We start from the raw sequence: 21,998 nt of genomic DNA, 5'->3' as shown, positions 1-21,998 counted from the left end.
ACACATTTTAAATTTACACATGACCTTTGCTATTATGCATTTGGAAGAAGTTTCTATACAAGGCGACTAGGTGCATCTGTGTTATGCAATCTAATGATGAAATTAGGAGCATCAAAATTGGATTTTACAAATTGATTTCACTTTAATTTCAATCTTTACATGACCTTAGTCAGTATTAAAGGGACACTCCACTTTTTTTGAAAATATGCTCATTTTTCAGCTCCCCTAGAGTTATACATTTGATTTTTACCGTTTTGGAATCTATTCAGCCGATCTCTGGGCCTGGCTCTACCACTTTTAGCATAGCTTAGCATAATCCATTGAATCTGATTAGACCATTAGCATCACGCTAAAAATTAACCAAAGAGTTTCGATATTTTTTCTATTTAACCCTTGTGCATTGTTTCAATTCACTACCCTTTCGTGTTGTTAGTGGCCAAAAATGGCCAGAATTTAAGCTCCGTTTTTTGCACAGTCCTACTAAAGGGTTAATGGTGCCACATGGTGTTCAACAGTAAAAATGACAAATTTACCTTTTTGCAAAAGGAAAAACCACAAAGAATCAAAAATGCATGATAATAAGGTGTCATGGCTTTGCAATCAAAAAATTTTGTTATAATGGAAGTCAATGGGGCAAAAATGACCACAAATAATAAATGAGGGAGAAAAAAATAAAATCTGATGCTGCACAAAAACTAAAAATGCATCAAAGCCAATGTTTTTGCTAATCTTTTACATGCCCAAGACTGTGAAAAGGGTAAAAGAAAATTCACTTTTTATATTGAAAATCAGTCATTTTATGTGTTTTTTCCCCAAATCAGTGACACCACTTAAACTTGGCAAATAAAGAGTTAAAATCATGGAAGTTTTGTAAACATTTGGTAGTTTTGATCAGTACTGAGGTTGATTAACAGATTAATGCAAAAAAATTCATCTGATAAATTTTTCCAGCAGCTTCATTTAGTGGCCATTTTAGGCCACTAACAACACGTAAGGGTAGTAAATTTGCCCACGGTATATTGTTAGGTTTTTTAAAAATTTCAAAGCATTCTCTTAAAATATGTCTAAATATAAGATTTGTCACCAAAAATCATTCCATTCGCTGAAACACAGAGAAAGTTGTGGCCAAATTAAGACAAAAAAATAACAAAAATGGCCCCAACAACACATAAGGGTTAAAACTTGACTCTTCTGTAGGTACATTGTGTACGAAGACTGACGGAAAATTAAAAATTGTGATTTTCTAGGCAGATATGCTAGGAACTATACTCTCATTCTGGCTTAATAATCAAGAACTTTGCTGACGTAACATGGCTGCAGGAGGCACAATAATATTACGCAGTGCCCGAAAATAGTCCTCTGCTATTGAAAGTTACTAAGGGGACTTTTTTTCGGCTGCTGCGTAATATCATTGCAGTGAAGATATCAAGGTTATATTTTCAAAATAAAACAACACATTATAAACCCTAGTTCAGTGGTTCTCAAACTGGAGGCTGCGAGATGGTGCCGGGGGTCCCCAGTTTTATAAAATACATAATTTATATTAAATTCTGTCTGTGTAATTAAACCTTTTAAAATAACTAAAATAAGGCTACTAACCAGGCTACACATTGTATAACTTAATGTTTTGGTTAAAATGTTTAGAATGTTTTATGTCATACATTTTCTTCGGGGAGTCCACGAAGGGACCATACCATACACAAGGGGGCCACATGCCGAAAAAGTTTGAAAACCACTGCCCTAGTGTTTGTAAATACTCACACTGTTTGTTTGTTTTGAGTGACAGGTCCAGCAACAACTGGCTTCGGCTCTGTGGTTTAAATGCTGCAGCCCGTAAAGACTGCCCTCTTTTGGCCGAGGCTCCACCTACACCAAATGAAACGCAAATCGTGATCTTCATTGAATGTAATAACGTGCATTTTCGTCAAAGTTAAATGGATATCTCTGAATTAACGTCACAACTGATGCACTGACGCTCTTAAAATAACAAGGCCCGGCAGTTTGGTATCAAACGTGCAGGTGTGTGAGCTTGTGTCCGTCTGACGGCATTGTAGACGGAGATGGGGAGGGGGGTTTGGACGGAGTGTGCGAGACAGCTCGACATTCCACCTGACAGCAATGAACTTTTCAAAGCGCCGTGACTGTCAGGGTGGAGCGGGGAGGGGAACAAGTGTCTGTGTGTGCGTGTATGCGCGTGTTTGAGAACGAGAGTGGATCTGCCCTGCGCACCCATCATCACCTGTTCATGTCTGCTGAAGGTCAGTAGCGTTAACTGGGTCGAAACTCCACCTTATCAACAGATATGAAAAGGGGAGTGTGTGTGTCTGTATTAAAAAGCCACACCCCCTTTAAAAATCTTATTAGTGATCCTTGCATTACAGCTGAATGAACACTTGGCAGGCAGGTGAGGTGTTATTTTTCGAAGCAATTAGGATTTTTGCTCATAGTCTCAATGTGAACAATAAGAAAAGTCAACAAAAATTTCCAGTCAGTATTTTCTGCAAATTTAAATGAAGACCAAGTTACATTTCAATTTAAGGCTTTAGGCATCATATATTGGACTAAAGATGCAGTATAAGCAGCAACATTTTTGGATCTTGTACTTGATCAATACCAACAAGTAACAGATTCACATTCATACACATTCAGAGACCATCACTTACCATAAATATTTTGCAGCACTGAGCTCTTTTTTCCCGTGCTTCTGGTGGGAGGAGCCTGAACTTCAAAAGCAGCTGAGTGGTGGGTGTGGTCTAGATAGATAGGCCACCCCCACAATAGCTGAATCAGTAGGGCGGTGACTTCAGTTGTCTCTACCCCTTTTGCGGTCCTGCATAGTATCTTATGAAGACGACCCCGAATACAAGACCTAAATAAACAACAACATTTTATGCTTTTACAGGTGCCTACACACCAGTGAAAGCATCAATTGTATATAACAGATAAGAGCAATCCACATTCTCCAGCGATTAGAAATGGGGGAGCGACACAATCTCATTCATTTCAATGGAAGTTTGGCGACTTCCAGGCGACACGAGTGAGTGACAGTGACTGTTTGTGACATAACAAAGTTGAGAAAAGTTTAACTTTATGCAAATGACGAGCGACTTCGAGGAGAGTAGGAGGAGAGCCATCCTCATTCAGACCACCAGCTTTTTTCTCGCTGTTTGTCACCCATATCTTTCAATGAGCCCATTAGGGGGCTAATTCTGATTCTGATGTCATAAACAAATGAGTAACGTCCTTTGCAGTAACTGACGCGAGACGATGACATGACCTCCACTGCCTCGCTCTTAATGGTAGTCACTCCCAAAAGTCACTCATGATTTGCATAAAGTTATACTTTACGCAACATGCACTCTTTCTGTTGTCAACAGTCACTCTCACTATAAAGTGTAGTTAACTTTATGCATTTCATTAGCAACCTTCAGGACCAGTGGAACTAACATCATTCATTTCTCGCAGGTAACTTCCACACGTCATTTGCAGAAAGTTGCACTGTTCTTTGTCAAGCCCAATTTGTCGCAAATGGCCGCTGTCCCTCATGTTGCCGTAAGTCAGAAAAACTTTAATCGAAATGAATGAGATTGTGTTGTTCCGCCATTGCTAGTCACACAGTAAGGCTTTAAAGGAAAACACCACCGTTTTTTCAATATTTTACTGTGTTCATACCTCAACTTAGACAAATTATTACAAACCTATCTTTATTCAATGCGTGCACTTAATCTTTGTACAGCGCGTTGTGAATGTGTTAGCATTTAGCCTAGCCCCATTCATTCCTTAGGATCCAAACAGGGATGAATTTAGAAGCCACCAAACACTTCCATGTTTTCCCAATTTAAAGACTGTTACATGAGTAGTTACATGACTAAGTATGGTGACACAAAACAAAACGTGAAGATTTTTTAAGCAGATAAAAAATGAGAACTATATTAAATGGCGGAAGAGCACCTAGTTTGCAGCACTTCGACCTCGGGGGCAGCAACATTAATGGAAGTTTGAGCAAGAGGGGGAATAGTCAGGAGTGATGATGTTACTGCGCGCCGAGGTCGAAGTGCTGCAAACTGGTTGCTCTTCCGCCATACAGTGTAGCTCTCATTTTTTATTTGCTTAAAAAATCGACACTCGTGTAACTACTCATGTAACAGTCTTTAAATAGGAAAAACATGGAAGTGTTTTGTGGCTTCTAAATTCATCCCTGTTTGGATCCTAAGGAATGAATGGGGCTAGGCTAAATGCTATCACATTCACGACGCGCTGTACAAAGATTAAGTGCATGCAATGAAAAAAGATAGGTATGTCTTAATTTGTCTAAGTTGAGGTAAGAACATAGTAAAATATTGAAAAATTGTGGTGTTTCCTTTAAAGCTGCAACCTTGGTTGTACAAAACTTCAAGTATGCATATGCAACCATAATAAAACACATTAATAATACTTTTTGAACAATGAGTAGGTTTCATTGTATGTTTGATATTAAGGATCTGGTTCACATTATTTTGAAAAAGCACTGATTCCTGATTTTAGGAATTCTGTAGAAAAGATTTAAGCATAAAAAAATTGAATACTAAACTCTAAACTAACTTATAGCTGAAGCCACTATCAAAAGATAAAGGAAGTAAAATGTACCTCCTCCATGCTCTCTGGATCACACTGGCTGCCTGATGTTTACTGTGCAAATTCTCCATCTTTTTTTCCTGTCCTTTATCCACATGTTTTCTTTTTGCTCTCCCCATCCTTTTTTCTTTATCTCTCTCCACCCCTGGACACTTCTCCATCTCCCTGTCATTCGGTCTCTCTCTTGATGTTTCATCCTTTTCTTTCTCCATCCGTTTCTCTGTCCCTCTTTCCGATCGCCCTTCTTTTTGTCGTGTACCTCTTTCTAAACTGGACATGTTGGATCGTTGGGTTCCTGCTGATTTAGGTCCTGCTGGCTTGTTCCCCTTGGAGGGAGATCTATGATGACCGTCTGTTGGTGTCCCGTGGGTCTTTTGTTTCGAACTGATAGTTGATATGGTATGAGAAGTTTCAATTTGTGACCCTGTGGTCTTGGGTCTGGTGTGTATGGCTGGTTTGGGGGTTAAGGTGGTCTCTGTGTGCATTGGTGGTCCATGGGACCCTATGTGCACTGGTTTGGCACTGCCTGGGCGACTGGACCCAGCAGGTGATAAGCGCTCATATGTGGAGTTGCATTCGACTGGTACATTGCATGCAGCTTTAGGGCCACACGTCTCCATTGGACACATTTCACTTAGAGTGCCTAAAGACTTCTTCACTGTAAGGTCAGAGGTCACTGAGGGCAGAGAGGACTCTGGGGTTTTGGCCTCTCTAATTCTGCGCTCTGTAGGAGAAACAAAAAGAAAGAATGAGCCAGAGAAGCAGTGTCCCATTAATTACGGTGCCCATATTAATTACTATCATTAATTGTGCATGTCTCACAGACCCACCGGCTCGATGTTGTTTTTCTCTCCTGCTCTGTGATTGGCTGTTATGAGCACTGAAGGTTTTTCTGTGTTTGTGTCCTTTAACCTCAACACTTTGCTCTGTTACATTTAATGACAGTTTTTCCACTCTGACCATAGCCAATGAGAGTTGTTGTTCTGCCTCGCGCCTTCGCTCCTCCTCTCTCTTCCTAAAGAATCAGAAAATGCTCATACATACATACATTTATATACCATGCATCACAGACTCTAGACTATATAGTGTTTAGTGTTTGTAATGAACATGTATTGATGTTTGCTCATACAGTCAACTGATCTCAGGTCAAGTAGAAGTGCCATAGTGAAAATTCTAAGAACATTGCATACATAGATACAAATTCTGTGAGATGTTTCCTGGATGATCAATAATTGATTTTTATCTTAGCCATCAAACTGTGCATTGGTCTTCAGAAAAATCCTCCAAATATCAGGACACTTGGGGCCAGATTTACTAAACGGGGTAAATTAGCGCGAGATCACAATTCCAAATACGGTCCGATTGGAGTGGTAATCTCTGTGGGTTATTTACTAAAAATGCAGAAATTAAATAAATAATTATTTTCCATAATGACCAATGCAATAATTACATTTTCAGCTGTAATTATCCACTGCGTGTCTTTAGTAAACCCCCGAAAGTTGTTATTTAAAGTAACACACCAAATTTTTGGGATTTTGCTTATTAACCGTATCTTCCAGAGTTAGATAAGCCCATACATACCTTTATCATCTCCGTGCATGCCGTAACTCTGTATGACGCACCCACCGCTAGCCTAGCTTAGCACAAAGACTGGAAGTAAATGGCTCCAGTTAGCATACTGCTCCAAAAAAAGTGACAAAATAACGCCCACAATTTTCTATTTATATGTTGTGATTTGTATAGTCACATCGTGTACAAATAACAAGGTCATCACAGCCATCTTTTAACCATATACATACTGGGAACTATATTCTCAAAAGGCGAGGCACTACTATTTGGGTGGAGTGATTAGCGCAACTCTCGCAAACTCTTTGCTCCTCACCACTGGGTTTCTCAGGTGCTGCGAGCAAATCACTCTGCCCAGGAAGCAGTGCCTCGCCTTTTGAAAATATAGTTTCCAGTATGTATACGGTTAAAAGATGGCTGTGATGACCTTGTTATTTGTACACGCTGTGACTTTAAAAATAACGACATATATATAGGAAAAATGTTGGTGTTATTTTGTCACTTATTGGGAGCAGTATGCTAGCTGGAGCCATTTACTTCCAGTCTTTGTGCTAAGCTAGGCTAACGGTGGGTGCGTCAGACAGAGTTACGGCATGCACGGAGATGAAAAGGGTATTTATGGACTTATCTAACTCTGGGGGATATGATGAATAAGCTAAAATCCCAAAAAGTCGGCATGTTCCCTTTAACGCCAAAATGATGGTTTGCGCTGGCACAAGCTGTTAGTAAATCTGGCCAATAGAATTTTGCTTGTCCAAACAAATTGGAGGACTTGATGTATCAAACACATATTTATCATGATGTAAAATAAAGGCACATTCATCCCACAAAGAATTGATCTGTTGAACTGAGAAATGGAATGAAATGAGGGCAGAATAATGACCCAACAAAAATGTTGCAGAAGTCACATGGCTCACACAAAGTATCTCCAAAAGCATCACTACCTCCCTCTCACAGGGTCCAAGTGTGAGATTAACATGGAAACTTTTTTAACAGAAACTTTACTTAAACACCTTCAAATAGCATGAAGCAAATGAGGATAGACTGCCTAAATTAACAGATAGGCAGACTATGCAAACAAGTTAAAAAAATGTTAATGTGTGTATGCAGACGGCTGCTGAGGAAAGGTGTGTGTTCATTTATCCCGAGAGCTGACAGACTCTAAATGTCAAGCTGTTGAGCAGATGAGCTTTGCCCAATTAACAGAAAAGGAGGAGGGTTATGTGAATCTCTCTCTCCCTCTCATCTATTTCCATTATTGACAGCAAGAAATTGATGCTCATATTCCTGCAGCAGGCAGGTAGATAGATGAGCTGCTACTGAGCAAACACACATAATTAAACAACACATATTACATTCATGCAAACATTCTGAATATCTGAGATCAGCCTAACAAACCTGATGCCACATCGATCAGCACAGGGTGTAAGGGGTTAAACTGAGCATCATTCAGGCACCTTTGATTCAATCTTTATTAGTTTGTCGATCCATTCTATTTCCTGTACGCTCCAGTCCAGTTTTGTTTGATACAGTACACACATTCCTTTGTGTAGTAAGTTCATTACTACATTGGCGTGCATTTCCATATGTGTGTTGTTTACTTACTTGGCAGCGTCCTTGCGAAGTTGTTCGTGTCTCATAAGAAGTTTCTTGCGTTCTCTGAAGGCCCGTCGGACCTTGTATCCCTTGTAGAGGGCCTGGATTGATGAAGCGGCAATGTCCTGGATGGCAGCGATGGACAGAGCACCATGCTCCAGTAAAAACTGCGTCAGTTCCTGATGTTCTCCCAGAAGGGCATAGTCTAGAGGAGTGTACCTACATACACATTGCTTACGTTAAGCAGCTATACGGCAGACGATACATTAGCTCGCATATGTGAGCATTCATTAGTACCTCTCCTCAGTATGCTCCATATGGTTGGGAAACGCTCCACACCCCAGGAGCAGCTTTACAGCATCAAGATAACCATTATTACAGGACCAATGGAGCGCAGTTCTCCCCTTAACATGTAAACACACATGAATAAAGATGTTGCACTTGTTCTGCAGCATGATTAAGTTCTCAAACCCAGACCATGTTTGATTCTTACCTCCTTGTCCTGGATATTGGGGTCGGCATCATGCTGGATTAGCAAGGCCATGCAGTTGATATAGCCGGCATACGCCGCGCACTGTAGAGGAGTTCTTCCAGCGTGGTCCTGGAGGTTAGGACTGATCCCGTTCTCCATCAGCACCTCGCACACCTCGGCATTACCGCCCAGAGCAGCCCAGTGCAGCGCAGAGTGACCATCTATATCTACCAGATCAACACGTGCTCCACCTGAACAATAATTTATATAAAATGCAGATTCGCCATGAACACTGTGGTTGTTCTAAGCATATGTCCATGTATGTGCTGACAAACCTTTGATGAGGGTCAGGATGACGTCTCGATGGCCCATTTCACAAGCACGAAACAGAGGCGTGTGTTTCATTACGTCCAATGGGTCCACAATGGCTCCTTTTTCTAGCAATAACAGCACAGTCGACATATGTCCCGAGAGTGCGGCTGCATGAAGCGCTACACCAAAAATTATACACACATCAGTGTCAGAAATGTCAGGTTTTTGACCATCGCAATTCATTCTCAGAAGCTTTTGTTCTTCACGTTTCTTTCTAAATATAATATCATATCCATTAATGTCAATTATTGCAATTTTATACTACAGTACTGTTCAATGCTTTATTCTGATTAGTTAAGAAATATTCTGCGGGATATGCACTATTTTTCAATAAACGCACACCTAACCTGTCAAATGTTTTAAAATAACCACCAGAGCAATGTTCAAGCAATGTCTTTGGTAACCGTGGCATAATTATTTGACAATAATGCACACTCCACTTTGCGTTGCCGCAATACTACCTCCCTTGGGTGTGCTTTTTTAATAATTCAACTGCATGTCATCAATTATTCCTTCCATATTAAATTATTAAAATATTTTTTTTAATTCAACAACAATGGCTGTTTAATATTAAAATCAAACAAACATTACATATAAAAAAATGCATAAATAATGCGGAAAATATCATTTTAAAACCATAAAAATGTCATGAAATTATTAAATATAAGACACCAATAATAAGAGTCACTACTGGAGTATTTTTAGGGGACGATCACCCCAAACGCGTTTTAAATGCCTGGAAACGCAAGGCGTGCTCCACTGCCTTTTTTGGTCACTTTTAACTGTACATTCACACGGGGTGTAAGCATTAACGCTTCCCATTCACTTTTAATGGGTAACGTCATGCGTTGCCGAACTGAATTGTGGATTCATCGGCGCCGCATCAGTGGCGTTGCTCGCGGCAGAAGTTGAACATTTCTAAATTTTTTAAGCGGCAACGCATGCGTCAGCCAATCAAATCGCCTCATGCAAGTAACTTAGGCAGAGCCAGCCAATTACGTTTATGGAAGACCGGAGCATGTGTTGAGGCCACTGTGATTGGCTGTTGGCCACGCTTCAGACAAGCCTTCCCTCAAGCGTTAACGCTTCTGTCCCATGTGAATGTACCCCTCATAATGGAAACATCTCAACTTTTCAGAATGCCGCAAGCGCACCAAAGGTCATGTGACAAGAACCTACGCGCCTAGCGCTTTCCACACGTTTTAGGCGCAACCAAGCGTGCCGCACAAGCCCTAAAAAGTGAAGCCAAAACGTCTCGATCGGCCTCCAGTGACTGGTTCTAGTATAGGTCATAAACCCCGCCTCCCCCATGTTATGTAATGGGACTTGAGACCAACTAAACAATTTTGCTGGTTTCTGTCATTTACTGTAGTTTTTATCACGCTGATGTAAATTCCAGTGTTTGTTTTAAAATAAGTTTGTTTTAAGTTATTTAATGCTATAAAAACGGTGGTGTGACGTCATGATTGACAGCTGTGATATGCACATTCTGCGAGAGTGAGGGCGAGCCTTGATTTCGCGCCTTTACTTCCTGCTCACTACTGCGCAGGACTGGTCCCGAAATCTCTACTGCGCAGACTCAAGACCCAAGATGTCAGCGCCGTATCGGGACATTGGCGGCTTCACCTTTCACCAATGAAAGAGAGCGAACAGGCGTCGTCCATCTTTTTTTCTTTTTTTTACAGTTTTTTGGGAGCGACATGTGAACGGACCCTAAAAAGAGCAGTGCGGCGCAGCCTTTTATATATGCTAGGCAACCACCAAGGTAGCTGCATAACACTCACTGCCCATAGAAAATCTTTCAAAAAAGTCACCAGCCACTGCCATAAATGCATTCTGTGTGATCAGCCCCTTACATTTTATTTAATGTCAATGGCAATTTTGCATCAAGCCCTGGTACACACACAGGAGATGACATGTCAATCAATTTGTTAAACACTTTAATAAAATTGCCATTATCACTGATTTGAGTGTGGATTGTACCCATAACCAATTGAGCTACAAGAACACTGAAATCACTCTCCCCCACCTGTTCCACCATACTTGTCAGCCATGTTGATGTCCAGGTCTTTTTTCAAGTCCAGCATAATCTTGATAACATCATCACTGCCCTTCCCAGCAGCCCACATGAAAGCGGTTCGTCCCTCTAGATCGGGCTCATCCCGCACTGTGTGGTGTTTCAGAAACACTGCAACTGTGTCCTTAAATATACACACGCATAACAGGAGCTAAAACAACAGCTGGAAGAAATCCAATGCAATGCATCCATTCAAATGAGATATTGTTTTACAATACACACACAACATCAACAAAGGTCTCACGGCATAGTTGCTCTGAGCTCCGTAGTGCAGAGGTGTTGCTCCTTGACTGTCTGATGGAATCATCCCAGACTTGTTCCTCTCCAACAGGAGGTGGACAATCTTTGCATGTCCTACACATGCACAAACCATAAAAATGTAGAAGCTGGGCTATAAAAATAATTATTTATGCATGTGTGTGAATGCGCATACCCAGAAGTGCCGCCCAGTGCAGCGGGGTTCTGAACAGGTTGTCGTAGGCCGTCACGCTGCAGCCCTCGTATGATGTCAGGACTTCAACCACTGCTTCATTTCCATCAGCCACCGCAAAGTGCAGAGGGGTGCGGCCCTCATAATCCTGCCAGTTAAGTAGAGACTCTGTGGGAGCCGCTTCCTACGATACAAGGAAATAGTAGCGTTTCAGTCAGAAACAAATAAAATCGCTTTCAATCTGGTGGAACTATCCGTATACAGTGTGTGAAATTAGCGTTGCTAATGACTCACCAAGATGCAGTGCACTGTACGTGTGGCATTGGGGTGTTTGTTATGTGCTGCCCAGTGTAGCGGGATCTTGCCCTCACTGTCTGGTATCCCGATATTTGAATCATGCTTGATCAACAGCTTAACATGCTCGGGATGATTATAAAATGCACTCCAATGCAATGCTGTTTGCTGCAGAAAAACAAACAAAATATTTACCAGATTCTGGTTTCAATTTTCCTGCTTACTGTTTTTGGATTGCTGCTACAAATAGGCTTTACCTCAAGAAAATTTAAGCTTAATTTAACGCAACATTGTGGCACTTATCCAACTGCACAAATAAAACAGTTAACAACATAAACAAATGGCTTTTGTGGCCCAAACTTAACTTTAATTAATTTCCGCAAAGAATCAAGCATGAAGATAAAGTGCACTTCCTGTATATCCTTCTTAGTGTATCGCTACTTCCATACTATATAGTAGGTGAAAAGCAGTAGGTGGCCTCACCTACTATATGTAGTATGTCTAAAATTATAGTATTCCAAAAACAGTATGTGAAAAATACCCTGGATCACCTACTACTTTGATGGACATTTTACTATCCCGTGAACCCCTGGGAGAAGAGTTATCCAACGAAGTAGAAGAGACCTTGTTTTATTAAAAAATGTCCGAAAGTAGTAACGCAGCTCTATTCAAATGTTTAAAACCTGTTCCTTGTTGTTTAACGTTATTCCAGTTAACAACTAACTTGTTGTTATGACGACATGTCACGTTATGGATCAACATGGCAGATGTAGTACATCCGAATTCATTCATACTATAGAGTACCTACTGTTGATCGATGAGTAGGTACTTCATCTAATTCAATACCTACTGTCATAGGTTGCAGCCACAATCGCAAACTATGTATAGACGGTCTTATCGGATGCACGTGCGGTGAAGTGATTACGAGTTTGTGCGGAACTTAACTTCCGGTCTCTGTTTGTTTAATTGTCTGACTAGTTGCTAAACTGAACTCTTGAACAAATACCTCGTTGAAAATAACAAATGTTTTGGCTTCCTAAGGATGAGGGAAGACGCCGATCATGGATTACCTCTATTTGATGGGAGGTTTGGCAGCCGATCTTTGGTTAAGATTGCATACATTATATAGTACACATTTTACACAGTAACAGCTAATTTGTAGTTTTTGATACGTTTTAGCTATGATTTGAACTAAGGTAATCTACTTTTTTTTTGTTACTAGTTATCAGGAATAAACTAATCTAAAAGGACTTTGTTATCGGACGTTACGTGTGTTCCACGAAAACCGTTGGTTTTTGTCGTTACTGCTGAAACCGTCTATACCCAAGAAGTGTGTTTTATCCTCCCGCTCTATAGGTGGCAGTGAGAGGCTGGTTTACCAACTGCCACTAAACACCACAAGAAGAAGATTGCGCTCATGTTTGGCCATAGTTATGTACACTAGAGCCGTTTCTCAATGTCAAGGATACTTTCTTGGCAGGACTAGTCCTTACAAGTCACTTCCTTCAGAGGCTAGGCGAGGCTCCTTTTAAGCATTCGGAGAACACGTTAAATGGAACAGGCTAGCAAGTGCACGTCATTACGTCATTGCGTGATTGAAAGGTGTGCTTTCGGTGCTGCGCGCATAGGATTGTGGGTGATTTCAGCGCGTGAAGAGCGTGAAGGATACAAATGTGCATCCTTTCCTGTATATGGGATATTTCACGAACGAAGGACTCAGTCCTTGGCTGAAATTTCGAGGATCCTCGAAATTGGAACAGTCCTTCAACGGACGTCGATGACGTAGCATCCTCGAAATTCTAGCTTCCGAGGATCCTTCCTTGACATTGAGAAACGGCTTAGATGTCCCTTGGCTATGGCAGTTCATTGGAACGACATGTATTTAGCATTGAGTCCAGAAAAAAATTAAAGTTTTTATATTTTGAAAATCTACTTTTTCTAACTATAATGCATAGTGCTAGTAGACCTAACAACCATACGCAGCACAAAAGTCCGGCATCGTCCATAAATTCGAAATACAGGCGGAGATAGCAGCTTTACCTAGCTACTTCCTATACCTAGCTACTTCCTATGACAAGACCCCTTTTCTAAGATGGAGGCGGCATGCTTAGAACCCCAAGGCGAAATCTAGTGTACATATCTATGATGTTTGGCAGAGGCTCTGCATTAACGCTAATAATGTTGTAAATTATGTTCAATTTCTTGCTTGTTCTACTGAAGAAAAATGTCATCAACATATTGGATGGCCTGAGGTTGAGGAAATACACATAAATTTTTTTACTTTTAGGTGAACTATCCCTTTAATATAAAATTATTTGTTTGTGTTCAACTGAAGAAATTCAGTCAGATACATCTAGCATGTCATGAGGTTGAGTTAATTATGAGAGAAATGTCATCTACTCTTGTAATATTTGAGCTCCAGGATCAGCCAGTATTTTAGTTTAGTTTAAAGACAAACTTAGGAGGACTTTAATATTTTCTTCATCCAATCACAAAATAAGGCAATCACGAGAAATCAAGATTCTACTTATCAAATTATTACCAAACCAACAGACATATGAGAGCCTGAGAACAAACCTCCTTTTTTATCACAATGAACGCACTGATACAACCATCCAGTGCACACACAGTCACACACACATGTTAGTGTAATCACAACCATACACACACACACACACACACACACACACACACACACACACACAATAATGATTTAAAACAGGACCTCTAATAACCCTGGTAGCTTTGAGCAGTTTGTCTGTGGAATGAGATTTTAAATGATGGCGTATCTAAAGGGTCGTTGTATGTGCGTAGATCATCGGAAAGTAAACCAGGGTGAATGTTTACAGTAATTGGAGCCAAAGTGAATGAAGCTGCATGTGGTCTGGTAATCTGCAGCAGTTGATAGCAGTATTTCCCAGGAAAGCACAGGGCACACAGATTGCTGTGTATTTAAGAAGTTAGGAAACATAACTGATGTTTAGAACAGCTCACCATTCACTTTAACATTGTCTATCCTACAGTATACAATAAAAGTGAATGGTGAATTTATTTAGGATGAAACACCAACAACATCAGCAGCCGTTTTGTGAGTGTTTGTTGCCCTTATAGCACTACTAACCTTCATACAACAATTTGTACAATATGCAAAATCTGGTACAGCAAATATCTAACAGCAGCAACAAGCAGTTTCAATGTAAAATTGAATTGGTCATGGGACAAGTCTGTGGCACGCAGCGAGTGTGTAATCATCATTTAAAACACGCATGAGGTTAACACAGCGATGAGACCCTGAGCCTAGTAGGCGCCTGGCAAGCTCTTGCAGCAGCGCTGAGAAAATAACTTTTATTAGACGATTTAAACGAACTCATATCCTCCAGAAAAACATCAGAGGGTGCGGAGACCCCACGCTGCTTAATGGCATATATATACAACCACAAACACAGACGCACAATCTAACCTCACGTTCACCCCTAAAACCCACCAGTGCCATAAGAAGAGGAAGAATAGCGTGTGAGACACATAAGTTTTGTACCTTATTCCTGTCCTGTGTGTCCACCTCACCAGGTGCCATGTGTTTGAGGAGCAGAGACAGAGGCTTGGAGCTCGAGTGTCGGGTTGCAAGGTGCAGTGGAGTCATTTCCTCCAGATCCTTCAACCGCCAATCACCATGACGTGACAGCAGCAGTTTCATGAAACGCACATTGCCCTGAAAAGTGTGTTCAAACGCAAAAAATAAACAACATGACAAATATGGACAAAAAGTCAAATTGTAATTTTGACGCCATGGGATCTCTAGGAATAAGACTAAACTATTTTATCATATGAATATATACGTTTTATTAAAATGAACACAAAAAAATACCCTGATCAGTGTCATGCAGAACCATTTATTGTTGTGCCACAGTTTGAGGCATCTGTTTATCCATCTAAGTGTCTGAATGTGGCTGAATGTGAATGGCCCACCCCTCTCATCAAGAATCCTCCCAGGCCTCCTTAGCTCCTGTGTAAAACATTCTGGGGAGAACCCTTGTGTGTGTTTGTGTGTGTGTCAGAGCTCTCAGCCTCTATTCCCAGCCCAATTAGAGTGTTAATCCCTGAGCTACAGCTCTTATTGATCCAGATGTCAGAGTGTTACCCATCAATCCATTCTCTTCCTGTCTTTCTCTCCTCTTCACTTTCTCGCCTCATCATGTGCTGCTCTCTTCTCCTCCTTCTCTAGTGCTTGCTCCTCCTCAAACTCTTCTACTCTTGTCATTCTCTACTGCTCTCTTATCCACATCATCTGCTGCTCTCTTATCCTCATCTTCCGCTGCTCTCTTCGCATCATCATCATCTGCTGCTCTCTTCTTCTTCTCCTCCTCCTCATCATCATCATCATCTGCGGCTCTCTTCTTCTTCTTCTCCTCATCTTCCGCTGCTCTCGTCGCATCATCATCTGCTGCTCTCTTCTTCTTTTTCTTCTTCTTCTCCTTATCATCTGCTGCTCTCTTCTTCTCCTCATCATCTGCTGCTCTCTTCTCCTCCTCGTCATCATCTGCTGCTCTCTTCTTCTCCTCATCATCATCTGCTGCTCTCTTCTTCTCATCATCATCATCATCATCTGCTGCTGCTCTCTTCATCTCCTCCTCCTCCTCCTCCTCCTCATCATCTGCTGCTATCTTCCTCTTCTTCTCCTCCTTATAATCATCTTCTGCTGCTCTCTTCTCCTCATCATATCATCTGCTGCTGCTCTCTTCTTCTCCTCATTAACATCATCGGCTGCTCTCATCTTCTTCTTCTCCTCCTCCTTATAATCATCTTCTGCTGCTCTCTTCTCCTCATCATAATCATCTGCTGCTCTCTTTTCCTCATCATCATCATCTGCTGCTGCTCTCTTCTCCTCATCATCATCATCATCATCTGCTGCTCTTTTCTCCTCATCATCATTTGTTGCTCTCTTCTTCACCTCATCATCATCATCTGCTGCTCTCTTCTACTCATCATCCACTGCTCACTTTTCCTCATCATCCGCTGCTCTCTTCTCCTCATCATCTGCTGCTCTCTTCTCCCCATCATCTGCTGCTCTCTTTTCCTCATCATATGCTGCTTTCTTCTCCTCATTCTTTATTGCTCTCTGGTCTTCATTTTCTCTATACACCACCTATGCTCTATATTCTTTTTCTCACCTCGTCCTCTATTTCTCATCATCCTCTACTGCTCGCTTCTCACTCCCTCCTCTTTCTCTACTGCTCTCTGATCCTCATTCTGTCCTCAACTTCTACTGCTCCTCTTTACATTGTCCTTTACTGCTCTCATCTCCTTGTCCCCTAATGCTCTCTTCTCCTCATCGTCTACTTCTCTCCTCTCCACATTCTGTCCTCATACTTTTCTGGTCTCCACTCCTCATGCTCCACCCTCCTCTTATCTCCTCTTCCTGTAATTCTCTCCACTCTCCTGTCCTCTTCTCATCTTCCCATTTTATCATCTCCTCATCTTCATCTTCTTTCATTTAGATCACCCGGTTTCACTCATATTCAAAGCTCAAAGGAAATGTGACAACGCTATAAACACTAGAGGGCAGTAAACCCTTACAGCACAGTGTCAGTTCAGAGTAAGACGGGTGATTTTGTGTATGTGTGTACTGTATGTCACCTTCTGTGCAGCCAGGTGCAGTGCGGTTCTCTGACTGTGATCAGTCTTGTTGACGGCTGCACCAGCTTTAAGCAGAACTTCAGCACAGTCCAAGCGGTCAGCCAGCACACAGTACATCAGAGGGGTTCGTCCAAACTGATCTTCACTGTCCCGCAGACATGGCTCTGCTACAGACACAATTACACATTAAACAATCAACCTGGACCTGTTCCTAGAAAGCATCCAGACTTTGAATGATCATAAGGAGAACAACTGTGTTAGGATAGTTCAACCCAAAATGTAAATTCTATCATCACACTAATTTTGTTCCAAAAACTATTTCCTTAAATGTACAGGCATACCTGTGATCAGTTTCTGTAAGGTACTCTTATCTCCATTCACAGCGGCTGCATGAACCTGAGATGGATTCTGGGAGAGCAACATCGCCTGGTGCAAAAAAGCACATCAGCAGTCACACATTCAGAAATAAGCCAAGAATCAAAAATATACACTAAATACAAACATGCTCTTTTTTTGCTCTAATTGGTGACCAAACAAACCATCATATCCGCTCACAGTGGTTCAGCTGGAATTCTGGGAAATCCTAAGACTACTGAAGTGGTTCTCAAACTGAGGGGAGCGAGATGGTGCCAGGAGTGCCCCAGTGCTCCATGACATTTTATAAATACTTTTATAAATGTATCATATTTATCATAAATTCTGTTTATTCAAACGTCAGAAAAGTATAGCAACCAACCAACAGCACTACATTGTATAATTTAATGTTTTGTTCAATTCAAGTTTGAGATAGTTTCATACATTTTCTTTGGGGGTTGACGCAAAGGGACCCTACACAAGGGAGGGAAGGCGCACACCGAAAAGTTTGAGAACCAATGTCCTACTGGGACACACCCTGCTCAACTCATCTCTTATTCATGTTCATCAATATTGCAAGAGCTTTAAAAATCAATTACATATACAGACACAAATTAAATGCATACAAGCAGCTAAAAATGTTTATGACTGTAGAAATGAAAACAGATGCGAAGTAGCATGCATTACTACCTTTTGTTTTAATAGTTGCAATTCCCATTCATAAAATCTTTTCTTTCTCTTTACAATTCTTTGCCAATTTCTTTCTTTTCCTCTCTCACACACACACAACTTATTAGCCACTCTGTTCTCACGCACCCCATGCGAGGGTAATTGGGGTTAGTTAATGAAGACTTATAAAACTACTAAGAGTTACAACTACTTCAGTAGCATGTGTGTTTGTGTGTGTACATTCTGATTAAAGCCTTTAAATGCTACACTGTAATTCAGCTTTATGTGACTTTGTGTACTTAAACTAAGGAAATCAGACAAACAAACACAGTCTGCTTTTTGGATTCACAACATGGTTAAAGACAGCAGGGGTACGTCTTTGAGAGAGGTGTACGCACCGGGTAAAAGTGCTCGCTGTGTGTGTACTTCTGAGTGATTTCGCGACCGACCACAGGTTAGCGTGTGCGCGACTAATCGCGTGGGAAGTGATTTTCCGTGAGAGAAGGTTTTTATGGAGGCTTCACTCATATCGACCACAAGCTTTCCTCAATTTCTTACAGACTGGTACATAGACATACATGCAAATACATTCTAAAAAAAATGGTGCTATATAGCACCAAAAGTGGTTCTAAAAACCGTTTTTAGTGCTATATAGCACTGTTGAAGCACCTGTGTAGAACCACATAGTGCCATGTAGAACCATATTTGATGCTATAGTGGTGCTATATGGCCCCCGTGTGGTTCTGCACGGGTGCTTCACTGGTGCTGTATGGCACTAAAAATGGTTCTTCTATGATTACGAGCAAAGAGCCACTTTTGGTGCTATATAGCCCCATTTTTTTTTTAGAATGTACACATTGGGACCGACAAAGTTGTCTGGCAAAAAATCCAACAAAGTTATCTTTGTTGTGTGCACAAACAAAGGTTTCACACTTTATTTAGGAGAAGACTGTTATCTTCAACATTTAAATCAGTTTAAAAATAACACTCGTTTAAATCATAGTCGTATTTGTTAATTTAATAACAATACATGGCATATGTTAATTTTGACTTATCTTTGTTATATTAGAGAGCATTTCAGCTTCAAATTAAAGTGTAAATGATTCAAACTGGTTAATAAGTTAATTAATATCAATTAGGCTTATAACAATTCCAAAACATAAAAAGCATCTGTTATATTAACTTTAAACACATTAAAAATGCTTTATATTTTACAGAAATAGTAATATAATTAGCAATACATCGTTTTTAAAGTTTCAGGCAGGGGTCAAATAATTGCAATTGTGTAGACAGACATAGAAACACAAAACAGTGATCACTGATGTAGACTCGCACACTTTCGCACACTCTGGAACGCATTAAGGACTCATACAATCTGCACAAGAGGGAAAGCACTTCATCTTCAATGTGTATGTGTGTGGGCAAGCATCCAGCCTGTCTAGCCGAGCCAAATGATCCCCTACCAGCATCTTACTGAACAACCAGCTGAGTCAGGATTTAGGGAGAAAGTGAGAGCCAAAGATGGAGAAAAAACGAAAGTATAATGAAGAATAAACAATTGGGTCAGGAGTTGAGCCGTGTGCACGATTGTCTGTGCATCACAATAACAGATCTCTGATTTAGATCAACCTCTTCCTTTTCATAAATGTTCTTTCTTTTTTTAAATCCGTTCAAGTTGAAAGACTTGGGTCCTTTCATCTAATTCCCAGAGGCCAAATCTTCCACTCTTTGTCCGAGGAGAAAAGGCACCATGTTGTGAATGCATGCAACCATCCCTGTGGATGCCATCCTTAGTGTATTTTGAGTGACATGATCACCTTGTGCCTCATTAGCTGTGGTGTCCCATAATGCAGCACAGCAACAAACGAGCCCTCTGGTGAAGGAGGTGTGGCTTCCAATGGGCAAAGTAATGTAATTATGTAGTTCCAGAGGTGTCAGTCACAACAATTGAACAACATAAGTGCTATTAAACATACAAATAATCACTGTCTAACATATGTGTTATGTAAACATTACCAGGCTTTCACGGCATCTGCCCACACAGAACTTTGATGTGCCCACACAGACGTTTGCAGATTTTTCACAGAAATCGAAAGGCTGTTGTTCATAACATTCTATTATGCCCGTTTAATGTTAAAGGATAATTCCGGTATTTGACACTTTGAGTCTCATTTCTGGTTTGTTTTGGATGGGCTACAGTGGTGGACACGGGGATTTTGACAATGGGTCGAGTCTTGACTTTTCGACTCGTTTGGAAGCGTCTCTTGACTGCCCCAGAACGGAAGCCAATGGGCACGCACAAACACGTCACCAAAACAACACTCAACGTTCACCCCCAAAACTGTACCACTCACCGAGTGGTTCGTGGTGTTCGTTGATGATTAAAAACAAATATATTGGCGCAATGTATGATTTCAATCCGTGTTATTAGTGGAATAGTGGAACTATTTATTCAGATACCTCACAACCGCGTATATACTTCCGCTCTATATTTGAGTCTGAAGCATGAATGAACGTAGTCCAACAAACTGTAATAAAACGGTAGCATACTTTCAAAATCAAGTTTATTTAAAACACTTACACCATCCAATATGTTTTTTCATCAGCAAAACAATAAAGAAGATATTTTGCAGAAACCCCAGTGCTCCGTCATGCAAGTCAACAGATCCGCACACTTTAAGAGCTAAAGCATATATATCCAATACAACAGTAATCCCCCATAACTCCGTGTGACATATTGACGTCTTGTGAAGCAAATCAATCAGTTTTTGCAAGAAACTGAACGTTATTTACAACACTATTAGCGTGAATGCCAAAGCAGGAAGCGTGCTTTCCGTTTGAGGTGATCTCTTCCACTAGTGCTGCTGTTGGCTATGGATGTTGGTCTCTCTGCGCCACCTATAGAGCGGGAGCGTGAAGCGCACTTCCTGCTTGGCAAAAGCTCTGCATTAACGCTGTAAAATATTTATATATATATATTTGAATCTCAAAACTGAAAATCGAATGTCAACCCACGGAACGAATATTCGAATATTCTGGTGCAGCCCTACAAATATGGGAAAAATTTCTTCTGAGAGAAACCGAGCGAAAAAACTACAACCACATGTAAAAACAAACAGACCCTTTTCTGTTTCCCGGCGGCGGAGTGATATATCAGCGAGCAAACAGTCTTCCAAGAGAAGTCAATGGAATTTTACAAAATGCCAAATAAAACACGACAGAAACTGTATTTCGCTACACAACTTGTTTTTAATCATCAACGAACACCACGAACCACTCGGTGGGTGGCGCAGTTTTGGAGATGAATGTTGAGTGTTGTTTTGGTGACATGTTTGTGCATGGCCATTGACTTCCATTCTAGAGCAGTCGGGGGACGCTTCTAGACGAGTCGAAGACTCGGGACACGACCCATTGTCGGGGTTTCTGTGTCCATCAGTGTAGTTCATCCAAAACAAACCAGAAATGAGACTCAAAGTGTTAAATACCGGAATTATCCTTTAAGTATTGTTATTAAATATTGTTATTAAATATTTGTTTGACCCTGCCTGTGAAAACCAGGCTAAAGTCTTATAATCTAATTATGAGATTAGGAGCATTAGTTTGTTTTCAAACATTTATCTCATCATCTTTGACATGACCTTATATTAAAAATATCAAAGTTATATTTTCACAGAATGTTCTTTACATTTCAAGGAAGAAAATGCAAAAAAGTTAGCAGTCCAAAGTCGCATAACAGCAATTTCAGCCTTATGGATGTGACATTTGCAGTAAAAACCAGACCTGTTGTTTTAGAAGTTTTAAACACATCTTGAGCGTTTTTAAGCAGAATGAAGTCAAAAGATTATTTTTTTTAAATTAGAAATTAGGATTTAATTTTATTTAGGTTTAAGAGATCCTTTAAGAGTTTCCTGCTATTGCTC

General features: G+C 40.6%; 1 protein-coding gene across 3 annotated transcripts in view; it reads right to left on the bottom strand.

Moving 5' to 3' along the window:
- Positions 1-21,998, bottom strand: part of invs (inversin) — a 29,911-nt gene that overhangs the window by 971 nt on the left and 6,942 nt on the right. Inside the window, exons 3-17 of one of the 3 annotated variants that reach the window (XM_055210131.2) lie at positions 17,397-17,481; positions 17,056-17,222; positions 14,957-15,130; positions 11,422-11,589; positions 11,131-11,311; positions 10,942-11,051; positions 10,650-10,821; positions 8,584-8,739; positions 8,270-8,499; positions 8,074-8,180; positions 7,786-7,995; positions 5,445-5,629; positions 4,627-5,338; positions 2,664-2,869; positions 1,762-1,866 (exon numbers count right to left, since the gene is read on the bottom strand). In XM_055210131.2, the coding sequence (XP_055066106.2) occupies positions 1,762-1,866; positions 2,664-2,869; positions 4,627-5,338; positions 5,445-5,629; positions 7,786-7,995; positions 8,074-8,180; positions 8,270-8,499; positions 8,584-8,739; positions 10,650-10,821; positions 10,942-11,051; positions 11,131-11,311; positions 11,422-11,589; positions 14,957-15,130; positions 17,056-17,222; positions 17,397-17,481 (2,968 nt within the window). Of the gene's footprint in view, positions 1-1,761; positions 1,867-2,663; positions 2,870-4,626; positions 5,339-5,444; positions 5,630-7,785; positions 7,996-8,073; positions 8,181-8,269; positions 8,500-8,583; positions 8,740-10,649; positions 10,822-10,941; positions 11,052-11,130; positions 11,312-11,421; positions 11,590-14,956; positions 15,131-15,286; positions 15,420-17,055; positions 17,223-17,396; positions 17,482-21,998 lie in introns of those variants that run through there. The other 2 variants (XM_055210133.2, XM_055210134.2) reach the window with 2 other exon arrangements.

This window comes from Misgurnus anguillicaudatus, chromosome 10 (genome assembly GCF_027580225.2).
Source record: "Misgurnus anguillicaudatus chromosome 10, ASM2758022v2, whole genome shotgun sequence".
NCBI lineage: Eukaryota > Metazoa > Chordata > Actinopteri > Cypriniformes > Cobitidae > Misgurnus > Misgurnus anguillicaudatus.
The sequence above is the reverse complement of the archived record's forward strand: the minus strand, read 5'-3'. Positions and strand labels throughout refer to the sequence as shown.